The sequence below is a fragment of the Sus scrofa genome, chromosome 2, assembly GCF_054392235.1.
Source record: "Sus scrofa isolate SSC_HxYL_T2T_F1_AM1 chromosome 2, Sscrofa_HxYL_maternal_Yorkshire_Landrace_v2.0, whole genome shotgun sequence".
In the NCBI taxonomy this organism is placed as follows: domain Eukaryota; kingdom Metazoa; phylum Chordata; class Mammalia; order Artiodactyla; family Suidae; genus Sus; species Sus scrofa.
The window spans coordinates 154,313,011-154,340,218 of NC_139384.1; the positions used below are offsets into that span (position 1 = coordinate 154,313,011).

The following is a 27,208-nucleotide window of genomic DNA, read 5'->3' on the forward strand; positions in this document are numbered from 1 at the left end:
GCTGGATGTGGAAGAGGAGCCCAAGGCTTTCAGAGATACAGAAGATGCCATAGCTGGGGACCGTGCAGAAACCAGGAGCTGGACCCAGGACTCTGGTTCTCAGCTCTCCCTCCAGGCCCTTCCCCCCAACCACTGCTGGTTGTCAGACCCCACTCATGGGTAAAGAAAAATATCTTTAATAATGGTTCACTTCCCTTTCTTTCGGCAAGCCAGAGGCATGTGTTTGCCTCTCCAAAGCGGAAGTCAAACTTCCCTGGTAATTGGCATATGCATCAAAAGTGAGGAAAACGCCCCCCCATCCCACCCCATCATCTGAGAGGTGACTGAATGGTGGGGAGATTGTGCGGAGGACGGAAGGTGCATTAACAAGGCAGAGGCAAGTGGCAGAGACGGGAGTCTTCAGAGGGCAAAGGAATGGCTTCTGGGCGGTACCCACCCATCTAACGAAAATAAGGAAATTGTCGAGGGCTTTTTTGTGTTTGCCTTCTTCAAGCATGTATGTGTGCACATGCATGAAAAACTGCTTGTGGGGCACCCGGGCTGAAAGGAAAGAGCTGCAGAATTTTGGCAAGCCTTGGAGGTCAGCTGAACCCTCCCCGTTTTGCTGTCCACCTGTTACAAATACCCGCCTGCATAGGGGAAGGCTTGGCCAGAGGGTTCAGCAGCAGTGCCGGGCAGCAATTCGGCTTCATGAGAAAGTGAAATTTCTTCCACTGGTTCTCAGGTCATCCTAGAGGCAGGACAAGGGCCAAGAAGCCCTGTCCCCCTGCTCGTTTGTCCTGCCAGGGCTTGGCTACTCATTTCCATGTGGCTGCTCCTTCTCTGCCAAACGTGGCACCTCGCCGGGCGGGTTCGTCGGGGGTGTGAACACACAAACACACGAGACATGGCAGTCCTGTGTATATTTAACAATATATATTTATATATATTTTCTAGATCAGTACATTCAGTTTTTAACTTGCTTTTTCTTCACAAACAGAAGAACTCTTACAATAGTAAACTTTCTAAAATAAATACTATTAAAATAGAGCTTCAAAATAAATATTCTATACAAAGGAAAACTTCTGTGGGAACGTTTGTTGTGGGGTGAGAAGGGGGTTACAGTGAAGGGGGGACATGTGCCAGGCTGGGACCCTTGAAGGCTTTTCTGTTTTGTAACACGAAACCAAACTGCAGGGCAGTGAGCAGAGAAAAGTGACCCACGACAGAAAATGGCAGCCTAAGACTTGTCACCAACTGTCACAGCAAGCCGAGGGCGTGAGAACGCTCACTGAAGCTATGACCCAGAAGGCCGGGGACGTCTGCAGGAAGCCCTCATGGCTCATCCAGTGCAAAGTCGTGCTGCCCGCATCCCCCCGGACGTCTCCGGGGGCAGCGCGATCACGAAGGTGACTTGATCTGGATGCTGGTCCCAACCCACTTTCCACACTTGGACTCCGCATAATCTAACTGGGCTTCCCTCGGGGTCCAACGGGGACATACCCAGACTCCAGAACGCTCAAAGAACCAAACCCATCACACGAAGGTCTTCCACCTCCGGCAGTTGTGCGGAGCCCGTATCAACAGCAGGGACCAGTCTTTACACCTCCCAGCTAGCGACCTCGAGCTGGAGGCACCTTGCCATCACCTGCAACGGCTTGGCTCTTCTACCCCCAGTTCCCAGGGTGCCGGCCGGGGGGGTGGGGCTGCAGAAACCCACGCTCGAAGGGGAAACAGGCGTGGCCCCTTAGGACAAGGGTCTCAGACTCAGGCTCATGTGGACCCCACCCCCAGTCCCAGGCAGAACCACCAGCCACTCCAGGCTGAACAGAAGTGGGAAGCAGCTGGCACTTTTCACAAGAGGTCAAGACGAGGCACACTCCAGCCAGGCAGGCCACTGGTGACAGGAAACCATCAGCCCGAAGCAGCCCCAGAAAGGGGGTGTGTTTCTGAGAGCTTGGTCCCTCGTGGCCCTTGATGGGCCCCTGGGGTCCACAGGCAAGCCAGTTTTCGTTTTCTTGTTTTCTTCTTTTGGCCAAGAAGCTGAGAGGAACCTGCCGTGGACTGCTATGCCACAGAGCTGGGGAGAACCGCGGCTGAGCACGCGCGCGACACCGAGAGTTCTGCAAATGTCCATCCAGCAGGCTCAACGCAAACCAAACAGAACAAGCCAAGACGGGGAAGGAAAACAAGAAAAGAAAACCAACCCCCCGAAAAATCCGTGTTTACAACTATATACACAAAAAGTCAGGGTTCAGGAGGCTATTTGCCAGGAAACGGGGTCTCTGTAGATAGACAGGGTGGGGGTAAGGATGTGTGTGTGTGTGTGTGTGTGTGTGTGTGTTTACACAGCTTATGTAAATCAATTCTCCACAGAATGGGCGTGTAGTACAAAGATCACCAAAGTGCAACTTGCCGCTGGGTCAAGTTTCCCATGGAGACATTCGAGGGAGGGGCTTTGGGAAAAGTTCTGAGGCCTCGCCAAGAGTGGACGTGTGTCCTCTTTTGGGGGGGTAACCTCTGCCCACCTATTCTGAGGAAAATATCTCCAGTCCCTTCATTAACATCTGATACATTCAATGAGGATAAGTGGTTGGCTGAATGTGTCTTTTTTTCCTACCATTCCCTCGGATTTGTGCAAGAATGTCCATACATCCATCACAGCCGGGGCCAGGAGCGCAACAGGATCAGCCTTAGAAAATGCAGGTGCAGTATTTCATATTCGCCTTTTACAAGCTAGCAAACGTTATATAAATAAAGCCTCAAATAATAAGACCCGCCCCCTCCTTTCCTCCGATCAATAAATACCTAGGGTTACAATTAACTTACGCTGAATCATAAGATGTCACAATCGGTCTTCAGGAAGGAGAAAAAGAAAAATCCTTGGGAAGCACTGGCTGCGGGACCCTCGCAGCTCTCTGCCTCCTCTCTCTCCTGGAGGCGGTTCTTTTCCTACAGAACCAACTGGAAACTGCTATAAGTACCATGTCTCTGGCACTTCCAGCATCCCCTGGGGTAGTTTTTCTGACCCAGGTCACTTTCTCTTGTGGTGGGGCAGAGAGAGGCAAAAAATTCCCACGCAAGGAGCAAAAGGCACCCCCCACACCCAGCAGCTGGGGGGCGGGGAGGGGGGACCAGACACACGATTAGCTTTTGCATGCAACAAGTACCTACCCACTGGACGAGCTGCACTTTCTGAGTCCTTTAGCACCTTGAGAGAAAGAGTTGCTACGTCTTTGGGGGCTGTTGGGAGGGGCTCGTGCGGCTGCGCGCGGAGGCAGGCTCCGTCCCAAGAAGCCCCTGGAAAATCTTTCCCTCAGCCACACTCTTCTGACAACCCCGCCAGGGCTTCCTAACACTAAAATAGACTCTTGTTTCCATCATCTGTCTATTTACAGTAAAGATACAGACACTGTACACAAAGCCTATGACAGCAAGCAGCAGCATCGGGACAGAAGAAACACCACACCCAGCTCGCCCCCACTGTCACTCCGCTGTGAAAATCCTTCTTGGTGGGGAGGGGGATTGTGCTCCTTGAGGTTGCTCGCCCCCCCAGATTTTGAAATCAGCCCTTCCTGGGGGTGGCCCAAAAGGAAGCAAATGTTTTATTATTATTATTTTTAAAACACCGTTAGCATCTGGTTTAATGATTCTATAAAAACATAACGACTGGATCCGGAGACCGCAGCCTCAGACTCATTGGCAAAATGGTATTTGGTCTTGCGTTCGCCCGCCCTGGGCTTCTCTACCCGTGAAGTTTCTGGAAAGGGTCTGGGCAGAGAGACCTGGGGACACATAGCGGGCAGGTGAGTCTGTGACTCTGTAAGAACCGAAGGACGGTGTTAGGAGTGGAACACCCTCCCCTTTCCCCCCGACCCCCGAGAGTTAGTGCGGAAGCTGGAAGGGAGAAAAATGTACGGTGCAGTAGTTCCTAAATCCATCCATGGCTCCGGGGAGGCAGAGCGAGGAACGAGGGGGGCTCCCAGGTGTGTATATACAACAGGGCTTCTCAGGGTCTATACCTTCCCCAAGACGTCGGGGCGAACCAGGGTGGAGGAGGGGTGGAGGCTGGTGGGGGGCATCAGGACTCCGAGGATCTTCTTCCAAGGTTCCCTGGCCACTCAGTTCCCAATGCTTCCCAGGCAGCCAGAAAGAATGCAAAAAAAGAGCGAGGAGAGAGGGCGGGCGGAGGGGGGCCTGGGAAGGCATTCGAGCAGCTGCAGCTTCCGGATGCGTCCACATCTGTGCTCCATCTTCTGAAAAAGAAAAGTCGCCCCCAAACCATACCACGCCTCTGCCACTGTCCGTTCCACGCAAAGTCCCCAGACCCTGAAAAACACCGCAAAGCGCTTCTTCAGCCTTTGGAGGGAGAGCGGGGGTGGGCGACGGCTGCTCTGTTTTTTCCGAAGCTTGGTGGGTGGGTGGGGAGATGGGATGGGCAGACCAGCCGGTCCGCCCCAGGATGCGAGAGCCTCTGGTCCCCGCTGTGAGGGTCTTCCCAGGTGTCACGAGGGTACCGGGTTTCCAGGGGGAGCGCCGGGGCTTCGGCCCTGAGTGTCAGAAAGGCTTGTCGGGTCTGCTGGCCTTGGCGTCCCCGGCGGCCGCCTTGCAGATGACGCTGTTCGTGTGCTTGCAGCGGCACCCGGGGCGGCGCAGGCGGTCGTAGCCGCGCTGGGCCAGCTTCACGCAGCCGGTGGCGGGCAGGTAGCAGAGCAGGCAGGGCAGCACCAGGGAGAGGGCGCCCATGAAGGACCAGCGGGCGCAGCAGTTTGAGCGGGAGCAGGAGCACGGGTGGTCGGCGCAGGAGCCCTCGTCGTCCTCGTTGGTGCAGTGGTAGAAGACGCCCTGCACGAGGCACATGCAGGTGCCGTAGTTGACCAGGGTCTGCGCGGAGCACAGGCACTCCTGGTTGCAGACCCAGCAGGAGGGCAACGTCCGGGGCGACGAGCACTCCTTGCACTTGCACTTGCCGCAGGCCTCGCACAGCAAGAAGTGCTTGTCCAGCTCCGGGGGCACGGCCGGGCCCTTGAGGTCCAGCGGCTTGCAGTGGATCACCTTGGGCTGGATGCGCACGGCCCTCGGGGAGGCCTGGTCGGCCACGGGCGGTGGGGCCATGTGGTCCAAGAGGCGCTGGTCGGAGGACGTGCTGCTGCTGCTGCTCACGGAGCTGGGGCGCCCGCTGAAGGAAATCCAGTGGTGGGTGGCATCCTGGTCACAGCGGGCGGGCATCGGGGCCAGCTCCGGGGCTCCGCTCCGGGTCCGCTTGGGGCCAGTGGCGGGGGCCAAGCCAGGGCTGTCTATGTAGTCGTTCTCCACGTGGCTGGTCTTCATCTGGTCGATGGGGAGGATGGTGAGCGGGTGCTGGAGCCGGCTGTGGGCCATACGGCTGTCCAGAAGGGGCTGGACCATGACCGAGCTGGGAGTCAGGGCGACGCTCTGTGGGATTGGGGGCTCCATGGGGCCTGAGGTTCTGGGCTGTGCGGAGAAACAGGCTTCTAGGGGCCCTGGGGGGTGGGGCGGGGGAAGGAGGAGAGAACGGATTTCAGGCATCAGTATGTGGCTAGTTAATACCCCCGCGCCCCATCAGGTCCTTGGGAGCCCAGATGAAATGGGAACTGGGATTCCTCTGTGGACTCTGCAGCGTTAAGGCTTAGATGATGAATCATCACAGTAACAACAGCAGTACATGGTAGAAGTATCTTATTTAGCGCTTACTCTGTGCCCGAAACTCTCCCAAGCACCATGTTTATTAAGACATTGACTCTTCACGATAAATCTAAACCATAACCATGCATCAATTACCTTTTTCTAGTTGAAGGACGCTCATATTCAAAGTAATTTGTCCCAAGTCACACAAAACCATCAGTAGCAGAAGTAGGGCTCAGACCCCTTGTGGTCCTAGTTCATTGCTAAAATCCCGGTGAAACACGCTACTGATTTAAGAGGGAGCTTAAGCGACTCTGGAATGAGATCCAAGTTCAAATTCTCACCTCTGCCTAGCAGTGTGGCTGTGAATGAGGTTCTTTGACCTCCGTGCCTTAGTACTGCCATCTGTAAAATGGGTTCTTAGGAGGATTAAATGGGAAAATGCATATCCAGGATGTGGCATCTTGCCTGGTGTAGAACACACACTCTAATTTATCACTATCCCAGAGAGCAACAGTCTAGATTTCCGGAGCACTAATAAGCACTAATAAGTGCCAAAGCATGGTGCCAAGTGCTAGGGATGTGGTGACCACGACAGACAGTCCTTGGAGGCTCCCATGGAGTTTATCAGCTGGATAAACCAAAGCCTTTATTTCAGAGAGTCCGAAGAGAAAGAAGATGCCTCTACATCCAGGACAGTAACCTATCACCAGCACCTTTTTTTTTTTTCTTTCTGGCTTTTTAGGGCCACACCCGCAGCATATGGAGGTTCCCAGGCTAGGGGTCAAATTGGAGCTGTAGCTACCAGCCTACGCCACAGCCACAGCAGTGCCAGACCCAGGCCGTGTCTGCGACCTAACACCACAGCTCATGGCAAGGCCGATCCTTCACCTGCTGAGCAAGGCTAGGGATCGAACCCACAACCTCACGGTTCCTAGTCATTCCTTTCCGCTGTGCCACGACGGGAACTCCTCATCAGCACTTCTACGTGCCGCAACCTCCAGTGGCTAATAACCCGAGTAGGTGCGCTGCTGACAACTTGGATGGGAAATCCTCTGAGAGGCACTCACATCACCCATTTCCAAGTGCTGAGCTGAACATTCAGCCTAAATGCTATTTACTAGAATAGCTAAGCCAACCCTGGATCAGTTTCTAATTTCACCGAGAGAGTACAATTTTAAGTTGGAATCCGGCCAGAGATTCAACTGCAGTGCCTGACACGGAACCCCAGGAAGTCACTTAAATCAAAGAGCGGAAACGGCTTGGTTCAAATTTAGAAAGTGCACATTGTTTTCTATTAGAAGTGCCATTTCCTCGCCTGCTGACCTTTGCGTTCAGAATTCGGCTGGAGATCAATTTAAAGAAATAGCAGCAGAGGCCAAGACCTCTGCCCAAGGGGACACGATTTGGAATCCCAGAGAAAGACTAGACTCTGGGAAGATTCCACTGGGCTTGGGGATGAGGCACGGCGTGGATAACTAGGGCGCAGAGACAAGAGGACGATAACCACCTTTGGGGAAAAAAGAAAAAAGACCCTTGGTTTAATGTGTTCCGGGGTGGGTTTTGGTAAATGCCTTTTCAAGATGCTAACGAGGGTCTACTTAGGTGAGCCTGCCTCTACTACTCATCTTGCCTCAGAGGTGATGCCTAAGAAGGGGATGTGGCTGGGATTCCAGCTCTAACGCCATATCCCTCCAGACTTGGGATGCAGCTGCTCATCCCAGTGTTCCAGTTACGTACAGGAGAGTAACACCTGGTCCCGGACCCCTCCATACTCATCAGTGTCTACAGGAAGGAACGAAGATTGGGGAAGAAAAGCTTTCTGGACAAACTCTGCATCATACATCCCCAGCTTAGAAACAACAGTTTGATCAGAAGTGGTTGAATGGTCAGGAAGGGAAGGGCTTAGAGGCGTCCCATCACTTTGAAAGAGGAGGCTTCCCCATGGTGGGGTTAGACTTTTGTATCTGGCAGGTCTGCCGTCAACAAGGAGTTATTTGCCAAGACAGCCTCCTTTGGGCACCCTGGGGTCAGGGCTAGATGGGGAATGCCAGTTAGGTGTGTATGGAGAGTTTTTCCCCAAGGATCAGGTTGGCTGCAGGGCCCGAGTTCAGGGACTGCTCTCTCAGCCCACTTATTTATTCCCGGCAGGGGTTCCAAAGCCTTGCTTCTGGAATAAATGGATTTGGGGGTCAAGAGAAGAGGGTTAGGAGCCCCAGGTCCCAGCCCTTTGCCTGGAGGAAAAGGTGTGATGAGGCAGTAGAATAGAAAACGCTGCCAGAGGCACAGGATGAGACGCTCTGGCGCCAGCCAAGAGGTGCCTCAGCCAGAACCCCCACCCCGAACAAAGACAACACCATTCCCTTATTTCAGAAGCTCAGGTCACCAACACTCAGGGTCCTGCCAACAACACGTCAGTGGCAGTTTGAAGGCTGTATGGCCCCATGTAACTGGGCTTTTGTCTCTCAGGACCAGGACTGGGAATTGCCATGCCACGGGCCAAGCATGGGTACTCCCTCCCCCAGGCGGATTATCCCCTCTCCTTCCCCCAGTTCTTTTCCTGGGGTCCTTTAGAACCTGGCACACTTTCTATGGGTGAAGCAAAAGGCATGGGCGCTGCTCAGGGACTTTAATAGGCGCTGGCATCACAAAGCAGATTCGTGGACAAAGTCCATGGAAAAGTCCCACCAGGAAGCCAAGGTGGGAGCAGGGCCGGCAAGCAAGGGGGATATTGGCATGAGCAGGCGCACATCAGCCTCCAGAGGCAGCTGTCAACATCTGGGGGTATGCAGTCAGGGCCAGATGTGGGGGGAGCTTGCTCCATGATGACTCAGCTCTCTTGGGACATGCAGCATCCAAGATGGCCCCAGTAGGCATATCCTAAATGCTTCTTCCCCATCAGAGCCCTCACGCAGGGTTCCTTTGCTGGCTCTGCCTCCCAATGAGCCAGGACCCTCCATAGGAGGGTTGAATTCGTTTGGCTGACAAGAAAAACAACTTGCCGATCGCCTGTCTGATAACCCCCTCAGCACAGCTAAACGAAGTCTCCTAAACCCCCAGTCCCCTCCGTTGGCTTAGAAGATCCATCTCTACTCACGGAGACACACCCACCCTGCGGTCTGAGCAGCACTGCCCAACTTAAGTGCAGTTAACTCTGTACTCCCAGCTTCCCCTGCAAGGCAAGAAGAGATTTAGACTCTAAATAGGAAGACAGCAGGCTTTGCCTCATTTAGGCGGTGCGGGAAACGGATGGCCAATTTGGAAGACTGGACAGAGAAACAAAGCCAGCACTCCACTTAGGCTGAGAAGCACCTCTATCGAATGTGAGGTGGCAGCCTTATGGATTGGCATGAAGAAAAGAAACTTCCACTCCAACTTTCTAATAATAAGAATTAATCACTAGGGAAGCAGCGTGCATTTATGAAACAGGTTTTGGTGTCAAGGCTATGTGCTAATCCCTGAGTGATTTTCTCCTTCGATCTTTACCATCACCTTGGGAGGATAGCATTCCTTCTGCAGAGGAAGAAATGGAACAACAAAGGGTCACAGAGCAAGGTCAGCACAGGCTTTGAACTCAGATGGCCAAAGCTCCAGAGACTTCAGCCCTGCAGCCCAGGCTTGCAATAACTTCTGGGTATTCGTGGAAAAGCATGAAAGCACCATTCTTGTTCATAGCCATGAACTCTGTCAGTGTCCGTCATCCGGTCCCCCCCAGCCCCCGTCTGTCACCAGCCCTCGGGAACCTCATCAGGCCATCTTTGGGCTCTTAACCAAACCAACCGGGAAATGAAGCCAGACAAGGCTGTCATCAGACTGGCCCCCACTTAGGGGAATTTTCGGTGTGGAGCGTGCAGGCTGGGAGTTAGAAATCTGTCACTAAAGGAAGGCTCAGGACTCATGATAGCTTAACCTCCAGTTCAGCCTCTGTGGGCACCCCCTTCCGTCACCTCGTGCACCCCGTTTTACTAAGTGTTTTCATTTTTAGTTTTCTCACGGTTGAATGGATATCACCATAAAGCAGTCCCCAAAAGGAGGGGCAGGAATTCTCTCCTCCCACCTAGAAAGCTCAACTTCAGGGTCCCCAGGGCACAATCTTGGATGGGGCATCCTGGTCGAGGGCTGTGGGGACAGGAACGGGGAGCCAGGATGAGAGAAAGGCAGAAGAGAGTCCTAGCATACTCAATCGGCAGGGTGGTGAAAAACCCAGAACACGCAGCTTGGACCCTGAGCCTGACACTGCCTGTGTACCTGCAGGCGGGGAGGGGCTGTGAGCATCAGGACAGGAGACAGCTCAATGCAGCCTGGCTGCAAAGAATCAAGAGGCAGGGTAAGTGTCCGCTCCACCCACCCACCCCTTCCCCTGGGGACAGGAGTTGGGAAATATTAGGAAAACCTGACGGTTGTACTTTGAAAACAACAGGTCAGCTAATGCCAAACTGGCAAGAGGCTATGAATGAACGGGCAGTTTGCCCCGCCCCATTCAGTCCCAGCAGGTGCTTGCAGGGAAGGTTTTAACCCTTTAACAGCTCAGGCTGTCAGAGAGCCTGCCCACCACTCTCTACCGCTATCACTTGGGCTCTTTGGGACAGCATCCCAGTTAGGACATAAAGCACCAACCAAATAATGACGTGTTGCTTCAAAAGGACTTTCAAGCTGGGCGGCGGGGGTCGGGGGGGATGAGGAAAGCCAGGGACTTGCCTTCTACTAAAGAAAACCACCTCTGCATCTCTGATGATAACAAAGCCTTTGAGACAGCTGGAATTTTCCGAGAATCGTGGTTCCCCCTCACCCCCGCTCCAACCTCCCCACTGTAGCATCAGCCCTAAGGAGCTGACCTGCGGCCACAACCTGTCAGAGACCACGGAAGAAACCAGCTGTTTCTCCTCCCTTTGTCCCATCATCAGATGTCAGTTCCCAGCCCTCCTCTCTTCTTTATCTGCAACCAATGGGCCGAGCTACGAAAGACCCGGTGCAAGGGTGAGAGGGGGAAAGGTCCTGTGGTAGGTACTTCAGCTGTGGGCCATTCTGATCGGCTACAAATTCTGGCTTCCAAGTATTATCCTCTAATTACTGTCTGCTCAGATCTCCTTAAAGAGGGATTAGAAGTCAAGAGTGAGAAAAGAATGGGACTAGAAGAAGACTGTTAACTACTGGTACAGTTGGGGCACCAGTGGCCCACGTCAGAGTTTCAGGGGGAGGGGGGGCCAGAAACCTAAACCCCAGGGAAGGACCCTCTCTCCCTGACACCAAGATGATTTTATGTATCTCACCCCTGTCCCCTAAGCCTTGAACTCATAATAATAGATCTTGGCTTACTCCTGGGATGGGACGGGAAATGACCCCCCCCTTCCCCCAACCAGAGAAAGGGGGGAACCACTTCTGCAAATGGCCACCTGCCCCAGAAGGGCCCCTTCCCTCCTCCGCGAGCTCCAGCACATCTGTGCTCCCTCCCCAGTGCCCTCGCTTCCTCCACGGTCTGTCCTTGGAAAGAACAATCGCGATCACACAGCTGAACGGGGGAGCCTCTTAAACCCAGCCACATGTCCCGGATACATCCCCAGCCGTGTCAGCTGTCCGGATCTGCTGGGTGGCCCCAGGTCCCTGAGAGCCAAGAATCCTCGCCTCTGGCATCCCACAGCACCCACATCTCCTGTGGAGGAAGGGGCTCCCTTACAGCCACACCTTCCTACGAGGGGTCAACAGGCAGCACAGCCCCAGCCCTGCACGCTTGCTGGCTCCTCCGCTGGCCCTGGTCCCTCAGAAGCAGGTTCTCCTCCCTACTCTGCAGATGGGGAGCTTCAGGCCCAAAGAGGAGGACGTTTCCTAGCCATTCGTCTGCTCGGACCCAGCCGCTGTGTTGGTTTGGAAGAAGTCATAGTTTTCAGTGGCTTGTCCTGTATCACCTTCTTCCTCTGGCTCTTTGGGAAGAGCGAAAATATATTCCAATGAGTCACCGCTTCCCCTTCTGTCAGGTAGCTCCAGGTTGGCCGTGAGACAGAATCGTCTCGGCTCTTAACCATGGTCCCGGCGACCTCTCCAATCCAAAATGTTCCCTTTCTAGCCTTAGATCCAGTGGTTTTCCTCACAAGGGGACTTCCAGCTCAGTAGGGGCTAAGCGACAGACATTCTGGAGGCAGAACCCGTTTGAATGCCTTAACTTTCTAAGAACAGAGACCCTCTTCTCCAAAGGGAAAGAGGCTCCTTTCTGAGCCTCCTGGTACCAGCGGCTGAGCCCCACCCAAGAGGATGGGCTGGGGGAAGAAAAATGCTTGGGGGGGGGCCTCCAAACTGGGGGCTGGGAGAAGCCACACAAAGGGACTCATAGCATCAGGAGCTGGAAGGGAATTCCTCACCCCTGCTCCTGAGGGATGAAACCTCAGAGCCCCACACCTCAAGGGCCAATTCTGGAGGTTGGAATGGGTGTTTCTTCCTCCCTTAATGTGAAAATCACTGACTTTCGAAATTGGCACTGAAAGGCTGCCTTCGTTTGTTATTCGAGTCGGCCAAACCTCCAGGCAGAGGCTATGCCTGGTTTCCCAGAGTGGGGGAGCCTCCTCTCTCCAACTATTCTGGAAGGATGAGAAGAAAAATGACCTCGAGGAGCTCCACATGCCCCCAGCCCCTACCCCACTTTAACCAGGAATCACTCTGTTGCATGTGTTCTGTCTCTTCCCACCAAAACTTTAAGGAGAGGTCGCCGTTTCAGAAGGTAATCTGGAAAAGGTCACGGGGAGTGAGCACCAGCGCACTTCCTCTGCACAGAAAAAAAAAAAAAAAAAAGACTCTACAAAGGAAGATAACCAAGAGATGTCTTTCAAGTCCTCCTCCTTCGAGCTGACCAATATTTCTCCATCCAGGAGACTTCAGAAATCCACCACCCGAATGCCCCCTAGGCAGTACTGGCCACACAGCCCGGTTGGTCAGGATGTGCACTGTTCATATTAGGATTCATCGGGAGCTTTCCGGCAAGTGAGGACCCTCCTAAGGGTGGGGAAAGAGGCCAAGGGATTTCACGTTGGACACGTCTACAACTGGAGAAAAAGGGAAAGGGAGGGGGATCAATGCCCCCCCCCCACATCGAGAGGAGAAAAAGGAAATTTTCAGATGTTTATGCTCCATTTGGGTGAAGATCCAGGGAAGTCTAAACATTGTGAAATCCCCAGTGCAATATTGGGTAGGGCCTCAGGCAGACGGAGCTTATTAAGAGATTGATAAACGCACATTTCCTAAAATGCTCTAGGCCTGTGCCGCCTCCCAGCTTTGAATCCCCAAGAGGCTGTGGGGGGGGCGGTACTGGAGAGCCTGGTCAGCTAACCAGACAGACGACAGGCCCTTGCTCTCACCCCTCCCCAAACTGGAAAGTACCACGTCAGTCACTGGTTTGGAAGCAGGAAAGAGGGGGTTCGCACCGGGCCTGGGCATCCCACTGAACCCAGAAGGTTCCTTTAAGAGTGAATCAGGCTGGGGGGCTCCTGGAGACTGGATGCGCCAGAAGGCAGCCTTCTACCCTCATCCAGGCCTGGCAATATGGATACCTATCCAGCAGCTGCTGAATGAGGCAGCCAGCAGCCTTCCCCTCTTGCCCCCCAATCCAGCCCCTCCAGCCTGGCTCACTTCTCCCGTCCATCGCTCAGCCTATCAAGCCACGCAACCATTTTCCGCCTCTCTTGCCTCCTCTGCCCACAACCCCCCAGCCCCCAATCAAAGAGAATTGAGAAACTCAATTCTTGCACAAGAGCAGCTACTGTCTAAACGCTTTTTGATCATCTGCATGGAGAGGGAGCTGGGCACGGCCCTAGCCCATGATGGAGCCAAGCTGGCCAAACCTGCCCTCACTCCCCTTCATTGTCCCCCCACCCCGGGAGCCTTGGCGATTCAGAATTTTCAAAACGTACCGTCTCTCTCCTTCTCTCTTCTCAGGGATGTCAAGCCTGGTACCACCAAGAAAGGAGGGAAAGCGAGAGCCTTATCTCTCCTACGCACGCAACCTCTTCCTCCAGCTCCCACACGCCCGGCGTTATGTAAACGCACCTTCAGCCCCCACCACAGCCCCAGTGCGGCCCGGCGGCCTCGAGGCCTGGCACAGCTCGGTGCCCGGGGACAGGGAGACACGAGGAGGCCGAGAAGCCCCGGGCCCCGCAGAGGCCAGGGAAGGGAAAGGCAACTGCAACGCAGTTGCACAGCATAAAATGCGGCAGCAGAGCAAAGGTCAGACGGCGAGGAACCGCCTCGCCAAAGAGAAAGCGAGCAGAAATGCCCAGTCCTGGGCCAGCGCCGCGCTGACCATCGAGGGGGAGGCAGCAGGGAAGAAAACCCCAGTCCGTCACGGCTCCGAAGGGGAAAGAAAAACCTACGTCGAGCATAGGCCGCTGCGGCGGACTGGGGAGATCTACGGCAGAGCTGGCACCGTGGGCAGAGAGCCCGGGGTGGGCGAGCCGCCCAGGGCGAGGGCGCCCGCCGGACCCAAGAGGTGGTTCCTGATGGAGCCGAGAGCCTCCTGTTCCGGCGCCCGAGGCGGGTGGTGGCAGGAGCAAAGGGGGCAGGCCACAGGCAAACTCCTGGGACATGCACGGGGCTTCCGAGCCGTAGAGGGCGGGGAAGACGGGCTTGGCAATGCCTGGGGGTCGGGAACGCCGGTGCCAGGCTGTGAACACCCCCGGCGCCTTGCCGGCCCAGCCGAGGGCGTCAGGGAGTTGCGGCGCTCCGCAGCAGCTCCGGGAGGCGCAGGAAGAGGGAAGGAACACTGAGGCGCGCCCAGAAATAGCGCACCATTTGCCCCAGCCCGAGAGGGAGTCGCGTCCCGGCTCAGAGGGGGGCAGCTACACATCCCGAAACCGGCCAGAGACTTACTTTGAGGAGCCGCAGAGTCACAAGCATTGCTCCACCTCTGTGTAGATCCCCGAAGCCGAGCGAGTCAGACGCCGGTGTCCTCGCAGACGCCGGCCGGAGGAACCGGCACGGCTCCTTGCGCTCGGCAGCGCCAGCTCCGCGCTGTCAGCCCCTCTCGCTGCCTCGGCGGCGATGTTGCAACCACTGCCTGGGAAAATGGCTTTTTTATGAATGGGAGGGAAGGGAACTCTAGTGCGCACGCGCGCCGTTCACGATTCTATGAATGGGTGGGCACAAGAGACCCCGCGCGCGCATGCGCCGCGCTCCTTTTTTTATGAATGGGGGGCCGGAAAAGAACTTAACCCGTGATTGCTGGGGCTGGCTCTCGCTCTTCCAGGGCCGTCGTTCTTTTACAAAGAGGGGTGGAGGTTGTTGTTGCCTTTTTCTTTCTTTCTTTCTTTCTTTTTTTTTTTTTTTCTTTTATGAATGGAGGGCGGCGGCGACTGCTGCAGCTGGCTCAGCTGCGCGGGCTGTACCCCCTCCCAGCCTGCGAAAGGAGGTAAAGGCCACCTTCACGCCACTGCGGGCCTGGGCTGGAACTGTCAGTGTTGCTGGGGGGCGGAGGGCACTGCGGCCTCCGGGTCCTGGGCTGAGAGCTGGGTGGGGGATGACACACCTAGATCTAGGGATCTCTACTCGCCACAGGCAGTCCGGAGGGCGGGGGAACGGGAAGACCCCTGCTGCGGGCTTTCTCTTTCTCGAAGATTAGCAGCGTCGAGGGGGAGGGGTCTTGAGGCTGTGTTTACCAAAAATGAAGAAAATGTCAAACATCCGTATCAAAGAAGGGCGGAGTGGGGGTTGCTGAGGGAATCTGGTTCCTTTCCTGAGGCTGAGTCTCCCTGGAGTAAATGCAGACCACCCCTCCCCCCATTTCTTGGGTGTGGACAGCGACTGGGCCGAGGCCTCTTCCGGCTCTAGTACCCCCCGGGGTGATACTGGCTGCTCAGCTAGAGACCTGGCTCTCGCCGGGCAGCGCCCTGTTTCCCCCGACCCCAGTATGCTGTCCGCAGTGTCCGAGCGTCCACCCGCCCTCTACTGCCCAGGCTAGTGCTCCCCTCTCACCCCCGTGCGTTTCCCAGCCCTCCCGGGTCCGTGGCCTCACGATCCTCTGTCTACCTAAGGCCACAGCCCTTTGCTGCTGTCGGCGCTTCTCCCCAACCTCCCGACTAGCGCCCCACCAGGGAAGTGGGAGCGGTCGAGAATTGGCCAGGTGGATGGGTGGAGCCGGCCGTACTGAAGATGCTGCTGGGGTGGCCGCGGGATTAAATAACAGCAGGGCTCCTGAGCCGCAGAGGAAATGGAATGGCCGGGATCTTTTCTTTGCAGTTGATGATGGGGCGGCGGGGGCGGGCGGGGGCGGGGAGCGCATCCACCCTGGCCTGTGAAAAGAAAAGCCCCCGCCATTAGGCCTGACTCCGGGAAGGCGGGGAGCCCTCGCAGCAGGCCCAGCTCCGCCCAGGAACGGAGGAGGCTGTAGCCTCGGGGGAGTCCCGGGTAGGGGGTAGCTTTGATGCGCGGTTAAGAGCTGGGCAGGGGCCTGAATCCCCTGGAAGGTTTGTCTTGCTGGTGTTTTCGCTTCCCTGGGAGGTTGGGAGGCTGTCTTTTTCTTACTACGCCACTTGGACTGCGCTTGGCTGTTGTCAATGGAGCTGATGAAAGGCTTCCAGCCCAGGCTTGAGGTCTGGCCTTCCGCTGGAGCTGGGACTGGGGCTCTGGAGACAGGCTGTGGAAGGGACATTTTGCAGACCTAGACCTGAACCCAAGGTCACCCAGCCCAGGCTAAAATGACTTCTAGCTACTCAAACGCACCTTTGAAGTGTGACTGACCTAACTCAGCACCTCGGGGCAGAGCAGGCCCTGCCCTGTGAAAAACCTCGGTTTTCCTTTCAGGGCTTAGACCTCACTCAAGGCCAAGAGAAAAACTCTGCTATGACAACAGAGCATTGTACAATTGCTCCAAGCTTCCCTTTACAGGTATCAAAACTCACTGTCATTATTCCTACTTGTCAGACGTAGAAATTGAGGTTAAGAGTTCTGCCCCTGAGAAATGAAAGATCGAGTCAATTGTAGTGCTGACTTTCTAGATCTTCACAACTCAGGGCTTTCTTCTTTGCTACTGCCTCGTCTCCTCATCACAAACCCCCAAAACCAGTTTCTTGCAAGTCATTCAAGGATGTTAAGCCAGGAAAGTTGAAGCAGTCATTTTCCAGCCAGTGGTTGCTCGTGGGCTTTGCTCAAACAATTAAAAGGACGGGAATAAAGACATCTTTTCTCAACTGTGGAAGAAAGTGAGGATGAGGTTGGAGACGTGGCTGTCCTGTTTCCTTTCTTAGAGAAATTAGCCAGGAGACAGTGTTCCTTCCAGTCCTGGTCTTTTGTCAGCTTTCTGGAAGGAGGACTGCGGAGACCCCAGCTCTGCTGGAAGGGTGGGACCACGAAGGAGGCCCCAGGCCTGAGCTGGGAGGAGTCTTGGATGATGTGGGAGCACAGCATGACGGTCTGGGAGGCTGCTGGGGACCCCCATCCACTCCTACTTGGAATCTAAAGAGAGGAGAAGTTTGGGGATAACAGTTAAGAGAAATCTATTCATTCATTCATTCATTCATTCATATATTCTCTGCTGGGGCCTGCCCTGACGCTGGGGACCCGATAGTGAGAGACTGACAGCCCTCCCTGCCCTGGTGAAGCTCGCAGTTGGGGAGGGGGGGCAGACAGCCCACGCACTTTGCGTCTTTGAGAAGAGTTAGGAGGGACACGTAAGCGGGATCTGAGGATATATGGGAAGGTGGGGGAAGCACTGATTTCAGTTTGGGCCTCAGGCAGGTCTTTCTGAGAGGAAGCCTTGGTTATGCGTTGAGACTGGGGGGCTGAGCAGGAGTGACTGAAGGGGGTTGAGGAACCAGGCAGAGGGAGCCCCCCCCCCGGGAAGGCCCGGTGTTGGGAGAGCCTGCCGTGAAACTACCTACGGGCGGCCTCTGTGCCACAACTTGGGGAGCAAGGTTGGCCTCGGCCTGGTGAGGAGGTCAGATGGTGCGCTCTTAAGGGTTTTAAATGGGGTCCGCACACTCTGAGGTGTGTTTTAACCCTTTCCGAAGCCCAGGGGCCTGTGTTGGGGGAGGGGGGACAGAGTGGAAGATGGTGGGAGAATGCAAAGCATGTGCACCTTTGCAGCTTGGTGATGCACCTTCATTCTCTGGATCGAGTGGCCCCTGGGCTTGTGCTGGATTTTTTTTTCGACTTCCTGTGACTTTGTTCATCCCAAAGCAGCTCAGTCTCTTCCCCAGGTATGACTGTCCTGCTGGAGGCAGAGCCTAACAGCCCTGCATTCCTGCCTGTGCTAATTGCAGTCCTTTCACCCCAATCCCAGCGTAAACATCTTACCAGATTGTGGCCAGGGAAGTCCAGCGGCTTCAGTTCTGGGCTTTGGCCTCTGATGAAGCCAGAGAGTGGGAGTGCGGGAAGCAGAGATTCTAATTCAAGGGCAGGCGTTTACAGTGGGCCATTCTTATGCCTGGCCTGTTTTCACATGTCATGTTGCTTTAAAAAGCTATGCTCAGGGGAGCTCCCGATGCTGCGAAGTGGAAACAAATCCGACTAGTATCCTGGAAGATGTGGGTTCGATCCCTGGCCTCGCTCAGTGGGTGGGGCATCCAGTGTTGCCATGAGCTGTGATGTGGGTCTCAGCCACAGCTCAGTTTGGGTGTGGCTGTGGTGTAGGCCAGCAGCTGCAGCTCCTATTTGACCCCTAGCCTGGGAACTTCCATGTGCCTCCAGTACAGCCCTAAAAACCAAACAAAAAACCCCCCGAAAAACAAAAACAAAAACAAACTTATGCTCAGGAATTTCCTGGTGGCCTAGCTGATTAAGGATCCAGAGTTGTTGCTGGGTTTGATCCTGGGAATTTCTTTATGCCCTGTTGTGGCCAAAAATAATTAATTAAAAAAAAAGAAACCTACGCCCTGGGTCTTATCTTCCCTCCTTCTCAGATAAGGAGTCCGAGGCTCTGTTTTAATTATTTATTAATTCCACAAAACATTATTATTCACTTCCTGGGCGTCAGGCAGGGTACCAGGTGTTGGGTTTATAGTGATAAAAGATGATATTTTTGCCCTTACAGAGCTGACAGTCAGTGGAGACCCTATTGTGTCCTCTCTAAAGTTCATCAGCAACCTCATGCATTTCTGTATTTAATTGAGCTTTCTCAACCTTGTAGCAAATATGAAGCGCTGGAATCAAGCACCCCCAACACAAATAGATAACCTGCCCCCACCTATGCAGAAACTCTGGACCTGGATTGTCTTGAGAGTCAGGAGGGGAGCTAGACACGAAATAAAGAATCAATCAAAGACTGATTTAATTTCTCTTAACACCAGCGATGTCTTAGTACAGGGCAAACGAAGGGCCACAGCCCGGGGGCCCTGGAGAACTTTCCCTGCAGCTCGCATCTGCAGAAGGCACACTCAGCCAGGCAAGGGGCAGCTCCTTCCAGAAGCAGGAAGGAGGCTTGAGGAGTTCTCGTGGGGGCAGGGTGTGTGTGTGGGGGGAATGTGTCAGAGCCGAGGTTAAAACTCTCCTCTGGCACTAGCCCCTGGGCTTTGTGGCTCAGTGTGTTCAGGTGTTGTCAGGCTTTTGGCCCTGGAGAGCTAGAAAGACAGATGGGCAAACACTGACCCCAGACTGCTGGGGTTCCGTCCCACCTCTAGGAGCTCCACAGCCTTGGACAAGTTATCCACACTTTATGTGCCTTGGTTTCCTCCTCTGTAAAATGAAAGCTAATAGCAGTACTTACCAAAAAGGGCTGAGCAGAACTTGAATAGAGTAATGCACAGAAAGCACTTAAAACAGCTTCTGGCACATTCTAAGTGCTGAATACACGCTTTGATGATTATTCAACATACCCAGCCATTCTGATGCAGGGAACCACTTAGAATTTTAGGAGGACTCCATTTATCGGGGTGCATCAAAACCTCAAAGAGAAAAACTCTAAAATGCGAAGTTTTTTAAATCATGAAATAGTTCAAACAATAATGCTGTGCTGTCATTGCTACTTTACCTAGTACAGCTTTTGCAGAACAAAAGTTGTATTTTGGGGGGGTGGGGGGGCGGGGGGGCACACCTGCAGCATATGGAAGTTCCCGGGCCAGGGACTGAACCCAAGCCACAGCAGTGACCTGAGCTGCTGCAGTGACAACGCCAGATCCTTAACCTGCTGCGCCAAAAGGAACTACGAAAAGTTGCATTTTTAACAATGTGGCTGGGCATCTTAAAGGGTTCACCAAAGAATTGATTTTATTTTATCTTATTTTATTTTATTTTGTTTTATTTTTATTATAGCTGATTTACAGTGACCTGTCAATGTACCGCAGTGACCTAATTATCATATACATACGTGCTTTTTCTCCCGTTATCCTCCATCATGTTCCATCACAAGTGATGGGTTGTAGTTCCCTGTGCTATAGAGCAGGATCTCATTGCTTATCTACTCCAAATACAATAGTTTGCATCTACTAACCCCAAACTCCCAGTCCATCCCACTCCTTCCCCTCCCCCTTGGCAACCACACCTCTGTTCTCCATGGCCATGAGTCTGTTTCTGTTCTGTGGATATGTTCATTTGTGCCATATTTTAGATTCCATATATAAGTGATATCATACAGTATTTGTCTTTCTCTTTCTGACTTACTTCACTTAGTATGAGAGTCTCTTGTCCATCCATGTTGCCGCAAATGGCATTATTTTTTAATAGCTGAATAGTATTCCATTGTGTATATACGAACCACCTCTTCTTAATCCATTCATCTGTAGATGGACATTTGGGTTGTTTCCATGTCTTGGCTATTGTGAATCGTGCTGCAATGAACACAGGGGTCTGTGTATCTTTTTGAATTGTAGTTTTGTCCAGATACATGCCCAGCAGTGGGATTGCTGGGTCATATGGGAGTTCTGTATTGGGTTTTCGCCTTCCTACTGTTGTCCTCAGTGGTTATACAAAGAGGTGCTTTTAGATGCTTGGATTTCAATGGTAGCAGATAGTGTGAGGTGATGCTGGGGATGGTAATTCTCTTACATTAATATGGGGAGAGGTTTAAACACCTTGAGACATGGCGTACTTCTTAATCTCTTCAACTCTCTATTGTGACAAAGGGGAAAGTCAGAGTATCTGCTTCAGGGGGTTATTGTGGGCCCTTAAAGGGCGTATTGTTCAAGCGATCTAGCTCCGGCCAAGTTCACTGCTTGTTTTGAGGTCCCCTAATTGCTCTGTGTAACAGGGAACTTTTACTGACTGTGGTTGGCTTAGGATGATCCAGGTCACCAGCTTCCTCGTCTCCATTCTTCCTCCAACACCCTTGGTTTTTACTCTTTGCTGAACCGGGCCCTGGAAGGTTCCATGAAAGGAGGTTTCCTGAAGACCTCTCGTAGTGTAGAGTGATTTCTCCAGAGATGTGTCTCTGAAGTCAGCTGTGCGTGGTGTCAGCGTTTGGCTACTGAATCATGATGTTTATGCTTGTATGGATATGACATGGTTCAAATTTGCGTGGGTTCAGATTCACATAAAATGAAGCACGCCGCTCATTTCCGATGTCAGCACTAACTCCAGAGCAACCACTGGGAGCAAGGAGTAGGAAGTGCAGAAGAAAAAGAAGGAAAGCAAGAGCAGCTCTCTTGGTCCTTGCTTGCAAGTCACAGAAATTCCCTGGTAATATTGCAAACTCAGGGGATACAGTGGGTCGTGAGCTCTGGCTTTGGGAGTAGGCAGATTCAGACTTTGGCCAAAGACTGCCACTCAATTGTGAGTGGAGCTCTGGTGAGTTACTGATCTCAGTCTTATGTACTGAATGGGCAGGATGATTCTACTCCAGGGGGTGATTCAGTAAATACCTCAGAAATGTCTGTATCCTTCGTGCAGCAGAATGGGGTCACCGGGAGAAGGAAGGGCTGTCTGGACTCTGGAGAGGTCAGCAACTTTCTGGAGGTTGAACTTGGCTTTCATGAGAAGGATGGGCGCGGCATCTTTCTTTCTGATGTAACAGTGAGCTTTGGGCCCCCTTTTCCCCTTGGCCTCCGTTCATGCCGTGACATTTGGTCAATCGTTCATTTGTTTATTCATTCCATTGACATTTAAGCACCTTGTAGGTAGCAGGCCATATCCCAGGCCCTGAGGGTACGACAGCAAATAAGTTATAGGCATTTCCTGCTCTTATATAGCTTAGTCTCATGAGGGGAACAAATACTCAAAAGTAAACACCCGAATAATAACATGATGGCCAGTGTTGGTCAAATCCAGGAAGGGGATGATAAAAGGAGGTGACAGCGATTGGGAGAAGGACCTTTGGGGGAAGGCCGAGGTGCAGGAACCTCGCACATGTCCAGGAAGGAGGGCCTGGTGAGTTCAAAGAGCGGGGCGGGCATGACCTGGCCTGTTCCGGGAACGTGACCCTTTGGGCCTGAGGCTGGAGAGGCTCATCTCTGATCTGGGACATTCTGGCCTCCTGCAGCTGACCTGCACCACACCAGGACTGGCCGGACTCCGGACTCTGGAGTCCATGGTTAAGTGCACCAGCCTCAGGCCCTAGGGAAGGATTTACACCCATCCTGAGCCTGCTTACCACCTGCCAAAGAGCCCTTGGAAGGCACAGGCTCTTTCTCCAAACTAGTTTTTACAGAGCCATGTACAAAGCAATGCAACTGGACAGGATTTGTTTTTGCTTGAGTAATCCTTTCATTGATGTGTAACATTTTCGCATGAACCGTATGAAATTGCCCGTACTCAGGGACTTTTCATGTGGCGATTTCATGTGATTCGATATAAATATATTCAGAAAAGTGTACATATCAGAAGCGTATAACTGAATGAATTTTCACAAAGCACACACGCCTGTGGAACTAGCATCCAGGTCAAGAAACAAAGCATTACCTGATTCTGGAAGCCCCACATATGCGCTTCCCATCCCAAACCACCACTGTAGCTCACTTTTACCCACAACAGTAATCCCTATTTTGGCTTTAGCAGCGTAGATTAATGCAGCCTATTTTAAAGTTCTTTCGTGCAAAGGGAATTATGCGGTAGCTACTTTCCTATTGGTGAGATCCATCCATGTTGTTGCATGTAGTTGTGTTTCCTTCTTCATTGCTGTATAATGTTCCATTTATGACTGAATTACAGTATGTTTATTTGTCCTACTCGATGGACATTTAGCCTGTTCCCAGCAATTGATTTTAAGAGTACTGCTTCTGTGAACATTCTTGTACATGGCTTTTGTTGACCACATGTTTTTATATCTGTGGATATAAACCGAGGGCTGGCTTAGTGTTCGTATTTGCAGTTACCCAAGTGGTTGTGTTAATTCATACTCTCTGCACTGCTTTATTCAATGCCTCCTTGCTGCCTAGCCCTTGGGCCAGGTTCACTGTGAAGAGTGAATATAGGGAGAGTAGCAGGGAGGGTCTAAGACGTGATTCGTAGGATGAATCTCAGTTTGTGTACTGATGAACTGCACAAGTCCTGGAGCAGCTAGGCCCGGGTACCCTTGTTACTCAGCTCCTCCATTTACCCACTGCCTGCGACCTTGAAAAATCACCTGACGTCATTAAGCTTCAGGTCCTTCTTCTACATTATCGTGTAAGTATAGTAGCTCTTAATTCACAGGATCTTTCACCCATTCTTTTACTCGAGAAATGTTTGAGGAAGGCCTACTGTGTATTGGGCTCTCTTCTGGGCACTGAGAATTCAAGAATGAACAAGACAAAGGAGACTTTGGGATGTATGTTCTAGTTAGGGCAGACGGATAATAGTGGAACAAGCAGAAAATTAAGATCATGGGGGTACATGCTTTGGAGGCAATAAAACAGGATGCTATGATGGCATGTCAGCAGGAGGGTGGTAGGGGAGTCAGGGAGCTGGTGCCTGAGCTGAGACCCAAATGACCAGCAGGAGGCAGCCATGCGCGGATCTAAGGGCCAAGGGACGAGAACCCCAGACAGAAGGGCTAGCTGGGGCATAGGCCATGAAGGAGGAACAAGCTTGGTATCTGTGAATTACAGAAAGAGGGTTGATGCCACAGGAGTTAACTGACTGAGGGGAAGGGCTGTTTGACAGAAGGCAGCAAAGTGAGTTCCCGTAGGGCCTCAAAGATCACGGTAAGGAGTTTGCATTTTATTTGAATATCAGTGGAGGGTTTTAAGCCCGGGACCATCATGAGCTAATTTACGGGAAGATTAAAAGAGATGCTGCATATATATGTATAGAAAGAATTTAGCACAGAATCTGCCATAGAGTGAGGTTAAGGAAAGTTGGGTGCTTCTGCTGTCACTGTGGTTTATTGATGCTCTTAAGGCAGCCTGATGTTTTCTTTCTTGTTGAGGATGAGGGAGCCGAGGCCTAGAGCCATTACCATCCACCTGTAAAGTCAATCGGATCGGAGAACAGGATGTAGATTTTAAGAGTCAGTGGAAATGCTTTTGAGCTAATTCCCAAATGGGAATTTTGAGGCAGAAGGTTTTCTCTGTGGTTGGCAATTGTCTGGAGCCAACCACACTCAGCTCCTTCAACCTCACTTTGCAAAAATGCCCAGAGTTCAGGGACTTGGGTGCCACTGCCTGTGGCCCCGGCCACCATTTAGGGCCCTGGGAAAGGCTCGTGGTTGGCTGTTCTGTCCATCTGCTTTGGCTCTGAGTCTGATGGGCCAAGGATGGGGAGCCACTCTCTGTTCTCTACTTGGAGTGCCCGCCAGGTGTACTGAGATGCCATCCCTGCCCTGGTTGAAATCTCTCCTACCACGTTCTTGCCATCTGTTCATAAAAGACTTTTTTTTCTTCTGTTGTTTAAGGGTCACACCTGCAGCATATGGAAGTTCCCAGCGAGGGGTCAGATTGGCGCTCCTGCTGAGGGCCTATGGCACAGCCACTGCAACTCCAGGTCCAAGCCGTGTCTATGACCTATACTGCAACTCACAGCAACGCTGGATCCTTAACCCAATGAGTGGAGCCAGGGATTGAACCTACATCCTCATGGATACCAGTTGGGTTCTTAACCTGCTGAGCCACAGCAGGAACTCCCCATAAAAGGGTTTTGTTAATTCTGACACAGAGAAATGGCAAGTAGATAATCTGTGAATGAATGAATGCAAATTGTGTCGCGAAACCGGGCAGAGCTTCTTAGGGTATGCGACACTTGTTTTTGGACAAAGCACCCTTCTCTTAGTAAAGATGTTTCATTCCTTCATTCATCAATTTTTTCTGAGTTTTGCTGGATGCCAGGTGCCAGGCACTGTACAGCAATGAACAAAAAGGGTGCCATTCTTGCCCACACGGAGCTTCTAGTTTAGTGGGACACATATTGATCACATAAAGGCACAAATATAAATAGATAATGATGACAGTGATAAGTGCTCTGCAGGAGTGTATTAATGGCCTAACGGTCTATAAAGAAGCAGGGCTTTAGGAAAGTTCCTTTATGAAGTGACACGAATTCAGCCCAAAAATATGAGTGGTGTGAAGTTCCCCTAGTCGGAAATGAATCCGACTAGGAACCATGAGGTTGCAGGTTCAACCCCTGGCCTTGCTTGTTGCATTAAGGATCTGGTGTTGCCGTGAGCTGTGGTGTAGGTCACAGACGTGGCCCAGATCCTGTATTGCTGTGGCTGTGGTGTAGACTGGCAGCTGTAGCTCTGATTGGACCCCTAGCCTGGGAACCTCCATATGTCACAGGTGCAGCCCTAAAAAGCAAAACAAAACAAAATAAACAAAAAGATGAGTGGTGATGAGGCTTAGAGGATAGAATATGTATTCCAGGCAAAAGAATGACACATGCAAAGGTCCTGAGGTGGCAAGGAATAGGTACGATGAATCTGAGAACATGAGAGAAGCCCACTGTGACTAAAAGACTGAATGTGAGGTAGACTCTGGTCCCAGAAAAAGCTGGAGAAATGGCAGAGAAGACAGAATTCAAAAGCCTTTGGAAGCTATGTTAAGGCAGTTTGAGCTTTCTCAAGGACTGTGGGATGCTCTTAAAGGCCTTGAAGCTGTAGAGCTGTAGGTGTGTGTGTGTGTGTGTGTGTGTGTGTGAGATTCTGGCCACAGTGTAGGGGTGTGTGTGTGTGTGTGTGTGTGTGTGTGTGAGATTCTGGCCACAGTGTGGAAAGTGAGTTAAATGGAGCCAGAATGAGTTCTCATAAGTGCTCTTCCCTCCATGGCCTTTCAGTCCTAGAGGTGATAACACAGCCCTGTTTTCCACAGTTCTAGGGCGTTGCGGTATCCCTTACACTCTGCCCACATGTTTGCAAATAGTTCCTTTATCAAACTCTTGCCAGATGTGTTCTGCTTAACTTGATGAAGGAATCATACATGGATAAAGCAGAAGGAAACTTTAGTAGCTCCTTAACCTAGATCTTTTCTTTGCTTGTAACAAGCCCGTATTACTGGATTTTGTTTTCTAGCCATTCTGACAAGATTTTTTTTTTTTTTTTTTTTTTTTAATTTGGTGGCCACCTCACAGCCTGTGGTTCCCAGGCCAGATCCTTTAACGCACTGTGCTGGGCCAGGGATCAAAGCAGTGTCCCATCACTGCAGATCCCATTGCTCCACAGTGGGAACTCCAAGCTTTGGCTTTTTAGTGCAGAGCAAAACATTTCAATTAGCGTGTATTTATGTAAGAGCTGAAACTTACTGAATTTTAGATTTCTCTCTGTCTTATTATGTGCCATTTGTCCTGGATATGTGGTGTTTGTTTTTTGAAGGCAACTTTTTTAGTTTTAAATTTATAACAAAAAGGAGAGGAAGATAGAGCTCCCATATACCCCCTGTCCCGACTCATGCGTAGTTTCTCCTATATCCTGGTTTGTTTGTCTGTTTTTGCTATGCCCACAGCACATGGAAATTCCCAGGCCAGGGACTGAACCTGCACCACAGCAGTGACCCAACCTCTGCAGTGACAATGCCAGATCCTTAACCTGCTGGGCCACAAGAGAGCTCCCCCTGTGTCCTGGTTTTTATTGTTTTATATATATACATAATGATTTTTTTATTATAGCTGATTTACAGTGTTCTGCCAATTTTCTACTGTATAGCATGGTGACCCAGTTACACGTACATGTATACATTCTTTTTTCTCCCGTTTTCATGCTTCATTGTAAGTGACTAGATAGAGTTCCCAGTGCTACACAGCAGTATTGTTATTTTTCTTTCTCCTCTCTTGTCTTCCTGTGGATTGAATTTTTAGAATCAGTGAATTGGTTGCCTTTGAAGTTACAGTCTTTCTGTGTGTTCTTTTAGTTAGCACCCTAGATATGTTAAATTTAATCACAATTTTCATACCCTTAAACAAAACAATAAAAACGTCTTTAAACAACTTTAACATAAACCCTTAAGCCTCCACCTTCCCCCCTTTCTTCCCCCTTCTACCCCCACTTAGTTCAGTGTGTTCACTTTACCTTTTTTTTCAGGACAGGTGAGACATCATTGTTTGTTTATACTGTCAAATGTTATTCATTGGTGCCTTACAGGATCACCAATCTCTTTGTTCAGTGTCTATTTTTATAATAGTATCCATCTGAGGAGTTCCCTGGTGGCCTAGTGGTTAAGGATTGGGTCTTGTCACTGTTGTGGCTCAGGTCATGGCTATGGTGCAGAGCTGATCCCCAGCCCAGGAACTTCTGCATAACCACGGGGACAGCACCCCTCCCTCCGCAGCCAAGAAG

The 27,208-nt window shown here is 51.9% G+C and overlaps 2 protein-coding genes across 23 annotated transcripts in view; one reads left to right on the forward strand and one right to left on the reverse strand.

Moving 5' to 3' along the window:
- Positions 1-893: 893 nt before the first annotated feature.
- SPRY4 (sprouty RTK signaling antagonist 4) lies at positions 894-14,683 on the reverse strand. 2 transcript variants are annotated; one of them, XM_003124009.5, is made up of 2 exons: positions 14,476-14,683; positions 894-5,483 (listed from the first exon to the last, which is right to left on the reverse strand). In XM_003124009.5, the coding sequence occupies exon 2, from the start codon at positions 5,434-5,436 to the stop codon at positions 4,537-4,539; it is 900 nt and encodes a 299-aa protein (XP_003124057.2). In that variant the 5' UTR covers positions 5,437-5,483; positions 14,476-14,683; the 3' UTR covers positions 894-4,536. The 2 variants fall into 2 exon arrangements, with proteins under 2 accessions (XP_003124057.2, XP_013843063.2); XM_013987609.3 differs by lacking the exon at positions 14,476-14,683 and adding an exon at positions 13,521-13,671.
- Positions 14,684-14,828: 145 nt separating this feature from the next.
- LOC146405800 (uncharacterized) overlaps positions 14,829-27,208 on the forward strand; it is a 474,542-nt gene continuing 462,162 nt past the window's right edge. For all 21 annotated transcript variants that reach the window (XR_014838944.1, XR_014838942.1, XR_014838943.1 and 18 more), the window contains exon 1: positions 14,829-15,013. The gene's annotated coding sequence lies outside the window, so the exon portion shown is untranslated. The remainder of the gene's footprint in view (positions 15,014-27,208) is intronic.

Excerpts from the sequence above, each read along its gene's own strand:
- SPRY4 (XM_003124009.5), bottom strand. The coding sequence starts at position 5,436 with ATGGAGCCCCCAATCCCACAGAGCGTCGCCCTGACTCCCAGCTCGGTC.